General features: G+C 41.3%; 1 protein-coding gene across 1 annotated transcript; it reads left to right on the forward strand.

The window, feature by feature from the left end:
• Positions 1–331: 331 nt before the first annotated feature.
• LOC118109886 (1-phosphatidylinositol 4,5-bisphosphate phosphodiesterase zeta-1) lies at positions 332–16,314 on the forward strand. Its single transcript, XM_047339976.1, has 11 exons — positions 332–521; positions 1,817–2,018; positions 4,252–4,396; positions 4,596–4,748; positions 7,320–7,511; positions 7,650–7,803; positions 8,937–9,053; positions 10,634–10,803; positions 13,404–13,530; positions 15,799–15,948; positions 16,194–16,314. Exons 1-11 carry the CDS (start codon positions 332–334, stop codon positions 16,274–16,276), a joined length of 1,683 nt encoding a protein of 560 aa, XP_047195932.1. The 3' UTR covers positions 16,277–16,314.
• The last annotated feature ends 185 nt before the right edge of the window (positions 16,315–16,499 follow it).

A 16,499-nucleotide genomic window follows, 5' to 3' on the forward strand; every position in this document is an offset into this window, starting at 1 on the left:
TCTTCCCGAACTCAAAGCACATTCTTACGCCGGGTTTCTTGGAAATCTTTCATGTTGTTTTTGTGTAACCTTGCATGACAAATACAAACAAACAAACAAACAAACAAACAAACAAACAAACACACATAAACATAACTTCCATGGTGAAGGTTATTTTTAAGTATTGTGCTTTAAATGATTTAAATTCAAGTTATATTAAGCCTTGCAGAAAAATGATAAGATGATTTCATGCAAGAAACTAAAGGAAAAGGAAGGATGTGAAACAATCTAAAGAATAACTTTCCAGGATCAGTGACAATGGATTGAGAGGTTTTTGTGTGTGCAGGGCAAGATGAAGAGAAACAAGCCCCCCACCTCCAGGAGAACTGAAATCCAGCATCTGTACGAATGCTACGCCTCAGGCCAGACCACTTTGCCTGCCTGTGACCTCGTCCGGTTCCTCCACGAGAAGCAGATGGAGCTCACAGCAAACCAAGGGACGGCAGAGAGTTTGATTGACAGATATGAGATTGAAGAGACGGGTGAGTGAAGGGAGAACAATGTGACATGTCAGGCTGCATGCTGCTAATTACTATATGGGCAGAGAACATGACTGTATAGTCTTTGAGGACTATAAAGCTTTGTCACGTAATCACACTAATTTAGCTGGAAGAGGAGTTCAGATCTGAGCTCCAGTGGTGTCTGGCAGACAAAGTGATTGGCTGTATCAGCCCAGTGGCAAGAGGCTGAAATGACAGAAGGAAAATGGAGGAATCAGGCACGTCAGTGGACCAGTAGACCAGATGCTGTCTCAGGCCCAGTGCACTGTGGAATCATTTATACAGCCACAAACAGAAAAACTGTCAAAACAACAACACAAAGCTCACAACAACTAGTCGATGCTGCAGCATAACCACACATTTATTCACTACATGGTGCAATCTTTGAGTAAGAGAGGGTATCAAGAAGCTCATGTAGCACCAATATACTTATACCTTATACTTTATATTTATAGTATTTATAGTATATATTATTTATATACTCTTGAATCTACAATTAGTTTTAATGTTATCGATTAAACCTTTGCTTTTCCTGCAATGACCTATTAGAAAGGTTTGTTTTAGGCTCAGTAACTTTATGATTCTACAGTTTATGGTCCTTGCATGGAGATGCAAGTAATTTATCTAAAGTTTTTGTGTTTGCAGTTTTGTACCTATAACTGTTTCAGTGATGTTGCTGATCTTCTGAACTGATTATTTAGTCGGGAGAGATTTACAGTCAGACTAAGGATACTTTAACTCTTTTGTTATCCAATGTGACTTCGTCTTGACAAAAAACCATTACTGAAAATGTGTCTTTGATAGTTGAAATCATAACCAGTAAAAAAAAGTAGTTTAGATGAATTGGAGACCCGCAATTGTCTGTAGGTGTGAAAGTTAAGTGTGATTGGTTGACTCTGGATATCAGCCCTTTGTTAGGGTGGCAACAATGTCAACTGGGATTATCACTATACTCTTTCTACAACTTTTCTTAGTCCCTTCAGCAGTTCAAGTTTAAATACTTCCAACACTTACATTACCACAAACCTACTTTGTGTCTGGTGCTACTATATTAGCTGGTAAACTTGCTGGATGGTGACCATTGTAAACACTGTTTGCTAAACATCTGCTAAACACCAGCTTGTGCCTTTATGCTTGTTGTCCGTTTGATTTGTTTCAATCTGATAACACTGGGAAAACGTAGTCTGCTTCTGTTTTTAAAACTTTTTTTGCAGTGGGTAAAGGAACTGATGCTGATTCTGACTTTAGTGTTGCTCTGCTCCTTCCTCCTCCTCCAGCCAGAGAAAGCAGGTCCATGACATTTGAGGGATTCCTCAGGTACATGGAGTCCAAAGACTGCTGCGTGTTCGACCAGACCCACAGATCCGCGTACCAAGACATGGATCAGCCTCTCAGCAGCTACTTCATCTCCACATCACACAACACCTACCTGACTGGAGACCAGCTCGTAGGAAAAAGCCACCTCTATGCTTATGTTTGGTAGGAAGTGCAGTACAGCAGAGCCAGAGAACATGACCCCCATTACTCGTCAAAATGAACTTTTAACCTATTTTTAATCTGTGCCATGTATCAAATTGCACATGGATTAAATTTGACAATCAGCCAACATCAGCTAAATCCTGGATAATGCATCAATCTACTTTTTGATCTCAGTCAAAACAAATGATAAGGTCAATTTAAAAATGATACTGATCTAAAATGCTCCTCCAGTGATCCTCGCTTGAAGGTCTCTCCTCCAAACCTGCATGTGTGTTATCTAGATAATCTCCTTTTCCTCTCATGTCATTGACCCACTCTGAGGCAGACAGTGAAACTGCTGTGGTCCTATTATGGGACAATGGAGGTGATTACAAAAGGGGCTGATGGCAGCAGAAGTGCTGTATTTATGGTCCCTGTGAAAGTGCTGAGCGACCTGACCGGTGGGCAGAGTTGAGCGCTCCAACCCAGCGGCCTGGAGGCTCTGGTTTACTTAGATGATGAAAGAGTCACCTCGAGGGGATAGAGGGAAGAGGCAGGGACCAGGGGATGTTTTTTCTTATTCCTCAAGCCCACAGGTGGAAGAGTGAAGAAAGTAAAATAACATGATTCACAAAATCCTTGTGAAATGTGGAATTGGCAAGTGAGAAATGAGGGGTGAGCATTAGATGACTGACAATGACTTATTAGCTTAAAATGGGGATCCTGGCATTGCTTACTCTGCTACCACCCCCCACCCCCTTGTTTCTATATTTAGAAACAAGAAATACATACACAGGAAATGTATTATATAATTATTATTTCCTGAAATGATTGCAAAAACCGTAAACAAAATATTCATACCACTGTAATGTCACAAACATTAAAGCATATAGCTGATCAACCTAGCTTAGCATTAAGAATGGAAGCACAGGGAAACAGTTCCCCTGTCTCTCTAAAGTTGCTCTATACTGTTCATGCTAATTTGACAAAGGAGCAGTTTTTGCCGGGTGTTTTTGTCCCGTATGTACCAACTGTACTGGAGGACGGCTCAGGCTGCAGCTTTCTGTCAGAACCTGACTGAGCCCAAGAGAAAAACCATCAAGTCTGACCGTAGACCCCGATTACCAACACGTGCAGTGCAAGAAATCAAGTAGAAAGCCCAGCCAACGTGACCAAACCCAAATATCATTCCAATAATTTTAGTCAGAACCTAGCCTGACTCGTCAGGTCCAGATGGATCCTAATGGACTCGGGTCTGGTACCCAAACACTAAACTGTGTATGCATTAGCTGTAGATAGCTCACACGTATGCAGTGTCAAGTCTCAGGGGAGTGACTACAATGTTTGACAACAAATAAACCCTATTTACCTTTCAGTTTGTGTATTGATTAGACAATCCCGGTGCAGTGTGTTAGTGACATTTAAAGTAAGGCATATTGAACATTTGGGATAACTGTTCCCCCTGTTTCCAGTCTTTATGCTAAGCTAGTTGTTTCCCACCTCTAGCTGCAGACTGAACACTAAGACGTGAGTGGTTTGTTTTTTCTTCATCAACTTTTCTGTAGACCCTCCATTCTCTGAAATGCATCAAACAACTACAATATAAAACTTTGACTATGCTAAACAACACTCATAAAGCAGTTATATTGTAAAATGTACAATTAAGAATGAAACGATTGTTTCATTAACACAACTGAGATTAGAGGTATAGTCTCTCACAACTTACATGGACCTGTGTGTTGTTATTTCAATATTAAACAGAAATAAACTGGTAGAAAAGGCTGGATTAGTTCAAAGTTAAAGGGTGATATACCGTTGCATCAGAGTTGCAAGAAAATGTATCATTGCATTGGGATTAACAGAAAGATTTTTCTTACATATCTTATATATTCTATACTATATAAACCTAAACATACTATTTATCTAAACAAATGGAAATGGGACAGCAAAAGCTGTTGTAAGAAATAATTATATTTCAGTGTTATAGATTATTCAGATACAATTTGTATGGATGTTGTTGTGATGACTTGAACTATGAAAGATTTTGTGTTGGAGAGAAAATTGCTTAGTTGGTTTTTCTCCGCTTCCCTTTTCATTTCTCACACAGTACATTAGACGTACTTTTTATAGCCTCTCCACAGCTAAGTATCTCTGTATGTATATTTGTGTGTGTGTGTGTGTGTGTGTGTGTGTGTGTGTGTGTGTGTGTGTGTGTGTGTGTGTGTGTGTGTGTGTGTGTGTGTGTGTGACACAGTGCTCTGAGGAAAGGCTGTCGCTGTCTGGAGATTGACTGCTGGGATGGGTCAGATATGGAGCCTGTCGTCTACCACGGCCACACCCTGACCACAAAGATTCTCTTTAGGGATGTCATCAAAACAGTGGAGCAACATGCCTTCGAGGTAACATCACACACCATGTTACAGGGCCTGTATTTCCTCGAGTGCTGCCCCAGGCATCGACCTCACTGTCCACCGTGATAGAGCTGCATTTGCTCTGATAGTAAAGCTTTTCTTGCAATTCTCTGTGTCAAGGTTGATGTTAATTGTTAGAAATAGGGGATTGAATCATTTATTTTAATCAGGTATTATTTCTTGACAGGTGTCTGCCTTCCCGGTGATCCTGTCTTTGGAAAACCATTGCTCCCAGGAGCAGCAAGAGGTCATGGCCCAGTACCTCATCTCTATCCTGGGGGAGAAGCTGCTGAGAGCTCCCTTGGATCATCTGACCACTGGAGACCTCCCGAGCCCAAATGTAAGACTCAGAGGAAGCAATGGCTATCTGAATATGAAGTTGAATGTGTGTTTAATGTTTGAGCCGCTGGTGCATATAGAGGGATGATGGTGTTTCTACGCACGGATCCTCATCATCTGTCATGTAGCACAGGAAATAAGGGAAAACGAGACCTTTTCATCGGCACAGAGGGCCTCATTAGTCCCTCTCTGAGGCTTCCTTTGCCTCTCTCCTCCTCCGGGGCGCTGGGGTGGACGTCTGCAAGCCTCTTTAATCTCGCGGAATTTCACTAAATCTAACGTGAAGCGATTGATCCCAAGAAGTGTCCATCATTTTGAACATGCTTAAGCACTTGAGCGGATTCTTCATTTAGATTAATCTGAAACAGGAGCAGTCTGTTGAATATGACGAGGAGGATGAAAAGGTTTTTCTCTGAGAGTGTGTTTCTCTGCTGCCTCTGACTTGTGCTACTTTTACTGCAAAAATGAGTTATAGTTATAGTTTTATCCTGACTGTGCATACAATATATCTCCCCCATGTATATATATATATTTATCTTTCAGGAAGGGTGGGCTTACATAGGAGCCTCAGAGCTTTTTAGTCTGAACACCCAGCAATGCTGAGTTAGTGTCACATCCATGCAGCTTCACACAAATTAGTTACCACCCAATTATGTCAGCTGAACAAACACAATGCCTTGAAGTTTTCATTGCTTTATACTCCACTCAGAGATCACGGGCACAAGCGGCCAAAATGACTTTTCTCTTTTCTCTGTCGGGGGGGCTGGACTCAGCCTATGAGATAGGGTGAAGAGTTCAGACATCCGGAGGGAGCTTGGAGTTGAACCACTGCTCCTTTATGTCGAAAGGGGACAGAAGGCGTTGTTTGGGGATCTAGTCATGATGACTCCTGGGCAGAACTCATTGGAGGGATTACATATCCAATCTTGCCTGGTAACGCCTCGGGTACCCCCAGGACTAGGTGGAAAGCGTGGCTAAGGAGAAGAACGTCTGGGGTACCCTACTTAGCCGGCTACCTCCGCAACCTGAGCTCGGATTAGCAGAAGACAATGGATGGATGAATACAATGTTAAACTGTATAAATATTTGGGATTGTAAGCATTGTATGATAGCAGATGAAGTCAAGGTCTCAAACTTAACCAGAATTTAAAAACCAGTGAGAAGAAGTGAGTCTTTAGCAATGATTTAAATGTTGCTAAAGGGTCTGAGCAGTTCTGACGTGAAGAGGTAAACTGTTTCAGAGCAGACACTGCAAAGACCCAGGCCTCACCTTTATTTTTCATCACCTTTATGAAGCATCAGGTTGGTCGACCTCGGTGCTCAGAATGGAGTATGAAGGTGCAAATGTTCAACTAAAAACATCGGTGCTACTGCCCATTTGAAAGCTTAAAATTGAGCAAAAATAAGGCTGTTTACTGGTGTAATGTGATGGAATTCTCTTCAAGAACCTCATGTGTAATCCTAAATTACACCAACATAAGCAAAGCCTCTATCCCTCTATCCCTCTATCCCAGACTGTATCATTTTGTGTAACGGCAATGAAAAATGAAAGCGTGCAGAGCCAAAAGAAGCTCTGAAGCTTGTAATTTCCAAACTATATGGACTCTTATTGGTTGTTAATGTCGACAGAGCTGTAATCATTTTTGCATATTTTGCCTGTGCATGCAGTATGTGTGACTTCCTGTGGTGTGGATCACCATAGAGCTGCTTCCAAATGCAAGACCTGACTTTTTTTTTAACTTTTAGCATATTGCTGCTCATCTGCGGAGAGAGACCTATAGATTACCAACAGATTTGGAGCTGCGGTGGTGAAATGCAGCAGCAGATGTGTGATTCAGTGATTCGATAGACCTGCTGCTTTTTCCTTCTTTATAATGGGATACCCGGCTGTGTGATGTGAATGTATCTAAAAGACTTTGTGTCAAACCATGAGGGTGGTTTTCTTTCCTCCATCTTTATCCAGGAGTGTGTTCTTTCAGTTTGAGAGCAGGACTTCACGTTCAGATTTTGCAATGCTTTTACTCAAAGCCCTTTGCTTGCACTCAAATAACCCCTGCTTGTGCTCAGATTTTAGTTGTCAACACCTGAAATTCTATTGATCAGGGAATTTTGACAGAATTTTTTTTATTTTTTATTGGAAATTAAAAAGTCCAACAGCAAGAGCAGATGTTTCACGCGGGCACAGAAGCAGCATGACAGCGAGGAAAAGAGCTGAAGCTGGAGCACAGGAAGTCCAAACAACAAAATATCTGAGTGCAAGTGCACAGTTTGAGCACAAGCAGAGCAAATCTTAGCCCTTGCTTGTGCTTAGATTTGCCAGGTGTAGTGTTACAAAATCTAAGCACAGGCAGGCGCAGGCTTTTGGGTGAAAGCATTAAACAATGTGAATGTGAAATCAACAATTCTTGCTCTCAGACTGAAATACCATCCTCTTGAATAAAGATTTAAAAAAAACACATCTATGTGATGCTTTTATGAGTTGGATGTAAATGTGTGTGCCAAGATAACCCAACATTTATTTATTTTGATGTGAATTCATACCAAAGTATATGTGTGTTTGTGGGGACGCCAGGACCTGAAGTATAAAATCCTCATCAAGAATAAAAAGCTCAAGCCTCAGAATAGGGCAGAAGATGCATCAGGGACAGAGATAGAGGAGAGCGTAGATGAAAGCGAGGATGACGATGAGGAGGATGAGGAGGACGAGGAGTTTCAATCCACGTCAAAGTTCTGGTGTCCGAGAAAGGCAGGGCCAAAGAAGAAAGTAAGTCAGGGAGGGCAAGAACAGGTTGAGACACAGAGAGATTTTGGATGAAAAGGAAGTATTTAAATGTGAACTATTTGTTGTTGTTTGGTGAATGTTATCTTTGGTTTGTCTTTCTCTCTATCCTAAAATGATTAGAAGGAGGTGGTGGTGGCCAAAGCTTTGTCTGACTTGGTCATATACACGAAGTCGGTGAAGTTTGTCAGCTTCAGTTACTCTAAGGACAATCAGAGCTGCTACGAGAACACGTCTACGGCAGAGAAGAAAGCACACAAGCTAGCCAGAGCCTCAGGTAAACTGTCACTTATTGATTTGAAATCATGACACAAGGGAAATGAGCATTTTTTGACAGAGTGTAATTGATTGCAAATATTAGAAAATATCGTTTTGATGAGCCCAGCGGATTCACATGATTTATTATCACATTGAGCTGAAAGTCCCTCTTTTGACAAGAAATGCAATTACACCCAAGGCCATAAACCTCCACAATAGTAAATGCATATTCAACATGACATATACGACATAGGGGAGTACAATTCAGGAAATGAAGCAGAAATAGTCCCACTGTTGGGGAAGTAAAAAGAGCCCACAGAGGTTTGGATCAACTGATAATCAGTTAAACTGTCATCACTCTGCTGTGCGGCAGTATATTGGAGAAACACAGTGATGTAGAGTAATGAAATCTGTTTCTGCTGAGGAGAAATGAAACTTCTCAGACACTAAGACACATTATGAGCTGGTTAGCCTGGTTGTCAGGGATGATGAACAGCCTCATCTACTGTGAAGCTATAAAAAAAAAACTGTAGTCTCTTGTCATTGTCAAACCCCGCAGGGAAACGATCACATACAGGCAGTGGCTGCGGTTTTTTCCAATTCTATCCAGAATGAAGATAGTTATTCAGGAGCGGAAACCCGATCCATTTGACACTTGATCACTAGAATGATCTCATTTACAGGATCCTGTTTCCGCTGATGAAATAAAAAAGCTAAAATGTCTTCGACAAGGCCCAACAGTCTCTTTAAATTCAATCAAGCTGCACCACACAGTCATAGTTATTGGTTCCCCAAATGCGATATTTTTCAACAAGACCTATGAATTATTCCCTGGGAAATCAAAGAAAATGTTGAAAAATGCCCATCTCACACAAGAAATCCAGAACTGCAGCAAATTAATAGGTTCCTCTCTGACCTATACTATATCCTAAAATGTGTTTTAGTTTAATCTTGCTGACAAGCCAACAAACAAAAGAACAGGGGTGAAAACATAACCTCCTTGGCTGAGCTAAATATAGACTTGTTTTCACAGGATCACAGCATTACATCGTCACTGGGAACAAGTCAGAATGAACTCATGAACCCTCATTAACACGTATGTGTGAGAGGAGACGTCTGACCTTTTTCAACTTTGCGTGTCGACTCTCTCAGGTGCAGATTTTGTTCGGCACAACCAGAAGTTCCTCAGCAGGATTTACCCAGCGGCCTTCAGGACGTCTTCGTCCAATTACAACCCTCAGGAGTTTTGGAACGTGGGCTCTCAGCTTGGTGAGTCGGAGAGAGACAGAGAGTCGATGCCTCTGTATAAAAGGGCAGAGAGCACACAACACACATGACTGTGTGTACGATAAGTATTGTTGTAACCTGGCAACAATACCGATTTTAACATCTTTTGCTGAACCTTTACAGATTTACATAAGTAGAAAGTTAGTGCAAAATGTTTTGTAGTGAATGTGGTATTATTTTATATACAGTTATGAAAGATGGTAGGAGTCATGGAAAGGGTTATAAATCATTTAATTAAATTCATTAAATTCAATTAATTGGACCTAAGTAGTAAATATCCTCATGAAATAATAAATAGATTAATTATACATACATTAACCCAAATAAATAAAATTAAACTGCTAAAAATATTAGGTGTTTTATTTATTGATATATAAATTGGCAATAAAATTATTACTTCAAAAGTTATAACTATATATAATTGATAATAAATGTCAACTTTAAAAGGGGCAATGACATTTCCCTGAAGCTCTTCATACTTTCTGTCAAACCATGTATCGGTTTGGGTTGAAAGTAAAACCCTGAAAATATCAATCAATCAAAACAACATAAAAAAAGGAATTTTGCTATAATTTGATGGTTCACTTTAAAATGAAATCAAACATTTCTAGACACACACAAAACAATCAACACAATCCATTATGAGCTTATGAGATGAAGTGAAATGAAGTGCTGAAACTGTCAAACCTTAAAGGGAACAAATTGACTATTGTCCTGTAGATCATCAGAAAAAGGACATTTCCTTCCAGTCCAAACCCCGAACCACCACCTCATCTGTCTTTTCACAGGGACTCGTCCTCATCACACCTTTTCCAAATCACTTTGCACCCCCGATGTATTTATTTATATATTGCATCAACGTCTGGGTGCGAATTTATTTAAATTTTGTGCAACGATTATTATTTAAGCATCCAGCATGAGGACTAGGTTTCACTCCAGCACATGACATACAGTACCTGTGCATCATTCACCCACAAGCTCAAAGTCTCCACCCCCTGGCCAGTGTCCCTGTCACTCACTCTGCCTTCACACATCCTCTTCATCCATCACCATCAATCAACCACTGACGCTGATGCAGTGCTGTGCTGATCGATAAGCAGACTGAGGCTGGTACAGAGCAGCAGCCTGGATGATCAGTTCCTCTCACATGAGTAGAACCTGGGATCCTGTGAAATGCATGGAAGATGTACGCATTGCAATGTGTTAGCGAGGACAAAATTAAATATTTGCATTATTGATGTTATTCCAGGCGAACCATAATTCATCAGCACAGCTCTGCAGCACACATGGCGACACTCGAGCGTTGGCACTGCAGAAAAACCCCACTCCACATGCTCTCACTGCAGTTACTGACTTTGAACACCTCCCTGATGCAATAAACGCCATTGTTGTGTAAACATTTGGAGTCTTTGTGTAGTTTAGCTCCCTTCTGCAGAAAAGACGGATCATCTCATGCAGCTCATTTTATTTTTAACAAGCTTTGGTCTTTAGTTTGTTTTGTTGCCTCTGCTCTGTGGCTCCTCGCTATCTTCGTTCCAACACTGTCCCGTGTTGTTTTGCAGTGGCTCTCAACTTCCAGTCTCTGGGCCTGCCTATGGACCTTAATAATGGCCGTTTCCAGGACAACGGGGGCTGCGGGTACACCCTGAAGCCGGCCGTGCTCATGTCCAGTGAGACGAGCTTTGATCCCGGCTGTAGCCAGCACTCGAAAGCCACACGCCTGCTGCTCAAGGTACAGAGCATTGGACGCTGCGTAATCCACTCAGGGGGGGATTTATTGATTTAAGGTGTAATGTTAGAGGACTCTGTGTGCATGTGCGCTTTACGGGCATATAAATGTCTATGCTGCACAATCTAGGCCATTGTGTAGTGAAGCTCATTTCACTCCTCGCCCCCAGATAAATGCTTTTCTGCCGGATGCTGTGAACCAACAGTGATGTAAAACTCCCTGAGAGTGTCTGCGTTTAATGAGATTATCTCTGTCAGAAAGTAAAGGGAGAGGAGAGAGACGGGCGATCTAACGCCGTCACATTCAGGTTCCAATTAAGAAATCGCCCCTTTTCAAAGAGTAGTAGCAGCACTTTGTCTTACACGTGACAAAGGGTGAAGACAGTCACAAATTACACTGAGTTACAGCTTTTCAGTTTCCCCATGACAACGACAGTCACACATATGATAAGGCCAGTCATGAAAAATAACTATTTTCGCTCATATGCAGAAGATAATGGTAGGATTCAAAGATATACAGGACTTTGTACAATAAGGACAATATGTGGAACTGCCTGTGATCACGTGGGAGTCGCAGCAGACGAGGGAGACGAGGGAACGTCTCATGATCATAACAACTTGTGAATCATAGTGAAAAAACTTCATAAACTGAATTGGTCACTGTTTTGGGATCTGTCTCCACCACAATACAACACGTGGGACCACATTTAATTTTACTACGTCCTGGTTTTTATTTAGATCTACACCAAGTTCCACACACACTCATAAATATCAGTCCCCTAAACATGGCAGATTTCTTTCATCAAGATTCATACATCCGAGGGTGGCTGTGGCTAAGGGGGTAGAGTGGTCATCCTCTAACCAGAAGGTCGGCAGTTCGATCCCAGTCTTCCCCATCTGCATGCCGAAGTGGGCTATATAAATACAGACAATACAACATTCCCTGAGAAATCAATGAAAATGTTGAAAAAGTCTGTGTTAAAGAAATTCCCAGAGCCACACCCTCTCATAAAAACTTTTGACAGCAAGGTCTTAAACACGATTTTAGTTCGGCTGATGTTTTAGACCGAAAGCAAATTATCATAAGTGCATCCAAACTTGACTGGTACAGGAGCAGGATGTCATCAAAGCTGCAGCGAGTCTCTCTTAAACGGCTAAAAGCAAAGTTCAGAGTTCTACAGTAAAGTGCTTCATATTGTTTTGTTCTTTTCTGTCAAGGTGTAGAGTGGAGTGGGTTCACAGATTTACAGCGTCATTGCTGCTCATGGAAAGGTTAAAAACAAAAAATAGAGTTATGTTTTCACCCCTGTCTGAGTGTCTGAGTGTTTAGTTGTCTGCAGGATTACACAAAACCTTGGAATGGATTTTCACAAAAAGTGTTGGAAGGATGGGACAACGGTCTAGATACAACCCATTTCATTTTGGTGTGGATCGGGACAAAGGGACAGATCGAGGAATCTTTCATCACTTCCTTAAACTTTGCGAGATAGGATGTTTATGTTGACATTTGTTGATTATTTCAAAAGAGTTTATGGGAATTGTTGGGCCTCGGTGAGTGTGACTGCAATTACCTCCTTTGGGTCTGGGTGCTGTTAGAAAATGCATGCAGATCACAAAACCTGAACAAATAAAACCTAAATTATTTGCATTGCTAGTAGGCAATGAGAAACAGCTTTTTGTCATCTTGGTAAACTGACTTCTAAACTGTTTTCTGATGTTTCAGCTGGATCCAGTGATGCATCATGGGTTATTTTTTCTCTTTCCACTTCTATGTGTTGCTTTAAAAAGTCCCTCTACTTTAAGTATTGGCTCTGCTTTACCTGTGATAGTGAAAACTTCATGATGATGATGATGTGCAGTTAAATATAAGCACTTGAGACGCGGCCACACACACACACACACACACACACACACACACACACACACCTTCCCAACACACTGCCTGACATATGTGCTGTGCTCGATTTTTGGCTGCCCTGGGGGAAAAACACACTTATTTATTCACATCATCACTATGTATTATTCGATCACTTCAGGGAAAATCCTGCCATTTTGCCTCAGCTCTCGACTCGGTGGTAATCAGTGTCATCAGCAGCATTCAGTGTTGTGACTTGGTCGGATTTTCAATATTTAAACATTCAATTATTCATCGGCTGTGGAAAACAATATTTCCCCTTGAGCTTTAATGAGTTTATTTATCATCAAACTGTCTAAGGAATTTTCTGTTTTCAGATCCTGAATCCAAACAGCTACACGTTTGTATACATGGACTGCTGAGTATTTGTGGCATGACTTTAGGAGAGGGACTGTAATTTTGGGCCGGACACTGTAAAGCTCCATCAGAGCCAAGTGGGGCGTGTCATGATAAGTACCAGCAGGTCTGTGTTTGATCGGGGGCTGAGGAAGGGAAGGCTCAGTGTGAGAGGACTGCAGATCAGCCTCTCTCCGCGCATAATTACAGCTCTCCCCTCTATTCCTCTTTACTCTTACCGCCTCTCCTGTTTTACCTTCTATTGTTTATCCCTGGAAATCTTGGATTCTTACACGCCCCTAATGTGACTCTCCATATCGTCTGTGTGTGTGTGTGTGTGTGATTACCTGCAGGTGATCAGTGGCTCCAACCTTCCTGTTCCCCGGAGCGGCAAAGCTCTGGACCCCTTCGTCAGAGTGGAGATTAATGGGATTGCATCTGAACCCCGCAAAAAAAACACACACACTGTCAAAAACAATTGTAAGTACTGAATTGCAAACTGGGGAGTTTATATGGGTTTTGTTAGAGCATCTCAAGAATCAGCTTGACTGGATCAGCTCAGGTGTCTTCTGAGTTTGGATCATAGACTGTATGTAAAGATGGAAGACACGACAGCACTGTGAAGCCAAAGTGCCTCAATCGTCACCTGGTGGCCAGCTGCAGTATAGGGGATAAACCCTCCCTCCTCCATGTTAGTAGATGGGACAAACTAAAAAGTCACAGTGCACACAAGTGGACATGGTTTCAGTCCTTTTAGGTAGTTCCTATCACACAAATTGTATCTGTAAAATTTTGACATGAATATGGGGCTCAAAACATTTCTGCACAACATTTCATGGTAATCCTTTGAAAAGACTTTTCACTTAACGACAAAAACGTTGATAGTAGCACTTGAGGTAAAATCATAGGATCACTAAAGTCAGTCACGTTCTGACATCTCCATACATGCAAATATAAAAGACATATGGAAACAAGTGCCAGCATAACATAGTACAATGTAAACCTCCAAGAGAAAACATGGAAGCCAACTAAGCTGGATTCTTGTCATTTTTCTATGACGGCAGACATTTTCAATTTCTGTAAGTTCCTCTTTTTCTTCCTTTTAAAACTCTTTCCTGATAAGCTGCGGTTGGGCTTCAGAGGAGAAATGTGCTGATGAAATTCTTCAAAATGTAGAAGTGCTTTTCCTTTGAAGGGAACTCTGTCACACACTATTTGCCACTAAGACTGGAAACATGGAGCCGACAGTCACTGCGCCAGTTGGATCCTCACACATACAAAGATTGTTCTGAATTATCTCGTCACCGTATCACCAACGTTCATAATGACTGGGACTAGTTTATTGGTTTGTGATGATAACTATGAAAATTACTGTTTGAGTCTCAAATTTTAAGACCGTAACTATAATCAGACTTTCAAGTGCGGAGGCTTATTCCTCAGCTGTCGAGGGTTTAGAAGGACCTCTCATATTTTAGGTGGATCAGCCTTAAACACGCAGTCTGTCGCCTTTAATTTGGAGCCAGCATTTTCAAAAACGTACTTAAGACCCAAACATAACATTAAGAGATACAGTGTTGAAGGGCTGCTGATGAAAACAGACAAAGATGGAGAGAAGGAGAGAAAAAAAGAGGAGATAGTAAAAAGTCCTGGAGGGTGCAGAGCATGGGTATAAATCATAAAATCATTTCACACTATGAAAGAGATGAGGTAACTTGTGAATACAAATGAATGTGGATAGAAAAGAAAACTGAGGAACTTGGGCAAATTGCTTTGAATCAGAAATGAGTTGTGAATCACAGCAGACTCCTGAGTTACCTACGTGTTCTCTCCTCATTGTCATGTATTATCATGTCACCACGATCATATCAACATGGTGTCATGATAAACATTACACATACTAAACATCAGCCATATTAGCACTGGTGGGATGTAACCATGGACATTTACCTCATTACTGTATTTAATTTTTTCTTTTTTACATAAGTAAAAACATTTTCAGGTACTTTTCACTTTTACTCCTCTACATATATCAGCAAATAACTGTACTTTCTACTGTTTTACACTGTGTTACACTTAAAACAAATTCAGAAGAGGCCATTGCTGAGATCCAGCCATTAATTAATATGTCAATCAATAATAATGAATCAATGCAACTATTGTCAGTAGCATCATCTGCAGCATTATTTATTAATATCTGTCTGTATTATTGGTGTATTAAAGAGAATGTACATTAGGCCCAGTTAATGATGCAGTAGACCGTTGCATTAGGGAATAGGAAACACTGAGGCAGAATCGTAAAGTTCAATCCATCCATCCATTGTATACACCACTTATCATGTTGAGGGTATTGGAGCTGGAGCCAATCCCAGCTGACATTGGCAGAGAGGCAGGTCACCAGCGAATCATAGGGCAGAATAATGTTGCAGCTTGTAAATAAAACACAGATGCTAAGATTCTCATTTTCTGTGTGTTTGTTACTATTGGATACTGAACCCTGAATGGCCCACATAGTGCTGCCCATAGATGCCCTGTATGAATCTGTGTGTGAATGGCAAAAACTGTTCTGTAAAGTGCTTTGAGTGGTCATCAAGACTAGAAAAGAACTATATCAATACAGACCAGCTACCATTCACCATATAATTTAACAAACAAATACATGTGATCCATTATCAGTGTAAAACATTTATTATAGAAACTAAACCCATCAATTGTTCTTGGTTGTAATAATCTGGTGAATTCTGGTTACAGCTCTGACTCCTCACTGGGACACCGACATGAACTTCAACATCAGCGTCCCCGAGCTCTGCCTCGTCCGCTTCTGTGTGCGAGATCAGACCGGCTTCCTCAGTAGTGACTTTGTGGGCCAGTACACTCTGCCCTTCAGCAGCCTGAAGAAAGGTGAGTCACAGAGACGTGGAGAGTGGCAGCGGGTGAGGGTTGGGGGGGGGGGAGTCAAAACAAAAGAGCTAAATTACATCAGGTGACATTGTGTGACCATTATTGTATTTCCCTTCAGTCACCGTGTCAGCGTTACTGAAGGTTGGTCTCTGCTCTGTGCTCCAGTTTGTCTTAAAAAGCTCCTGAGTGTGTGCATATATATAAGATGCTCATGTATTTAACATTTTTTCTTTTTTCACCTCCAGGCTACCGCTGGGTACCTCTCCTGTCCCGAGACGGATGCAGTCTGGATCCAGCCTCCCTCTTTGTCTTTGTCTGGTATTCCTAAAAACAGACTCCCTCTCTCTTACACACAGTTAAACACAGTCACACACATCTCACACACACACACACACACACACACACACACACACACACACACACACACACACACACACACACACACACACACACACACACACACACACACACACACACACACACACACACACACACACACACACAAAGAAGCGTGGCTGATGCAGCAACAACAAACAATAATAAATAAATAA

This window comes from Hippoglossus stenolepis, chromosome 5, assembly GCF_022539355.2.
Source record: "Hippoglossus stenolepis isolate QCI-W04-F060 chromosome 5, HSTE1.2, whole genome shotgun sequence".
NCBI lineage: Eukaryota > Metazoa > Chordata > Actinopteri > Pleuronectiformes > Pleuronectidae > Hippoglossus > Hippoglossus stenolepis.

Coding starts and splice junctions, on each gene's coding strand:
- LOC118109886 (XM_047339976.1), top strand. CDS start 332: ATGAAGAGAAACAAGCCCCCCACCTCCAGGAGAACTGAAATCCAGCAT. Junction 7,512..7,649: donor AGGCAGGGCCAAAGAAGAAA/GTAAGTCAGGGA, acceptor TAAAATGATTAG/AAGGAGGTGGTGGTGGCCAA. Junction 10,804..13,403: donor CCACACGCCTGCTGCTCAAG/GTACAGAGCATT, acceptor GATTACCTGCAG/GTGATCAGTGGCTCCAACCT.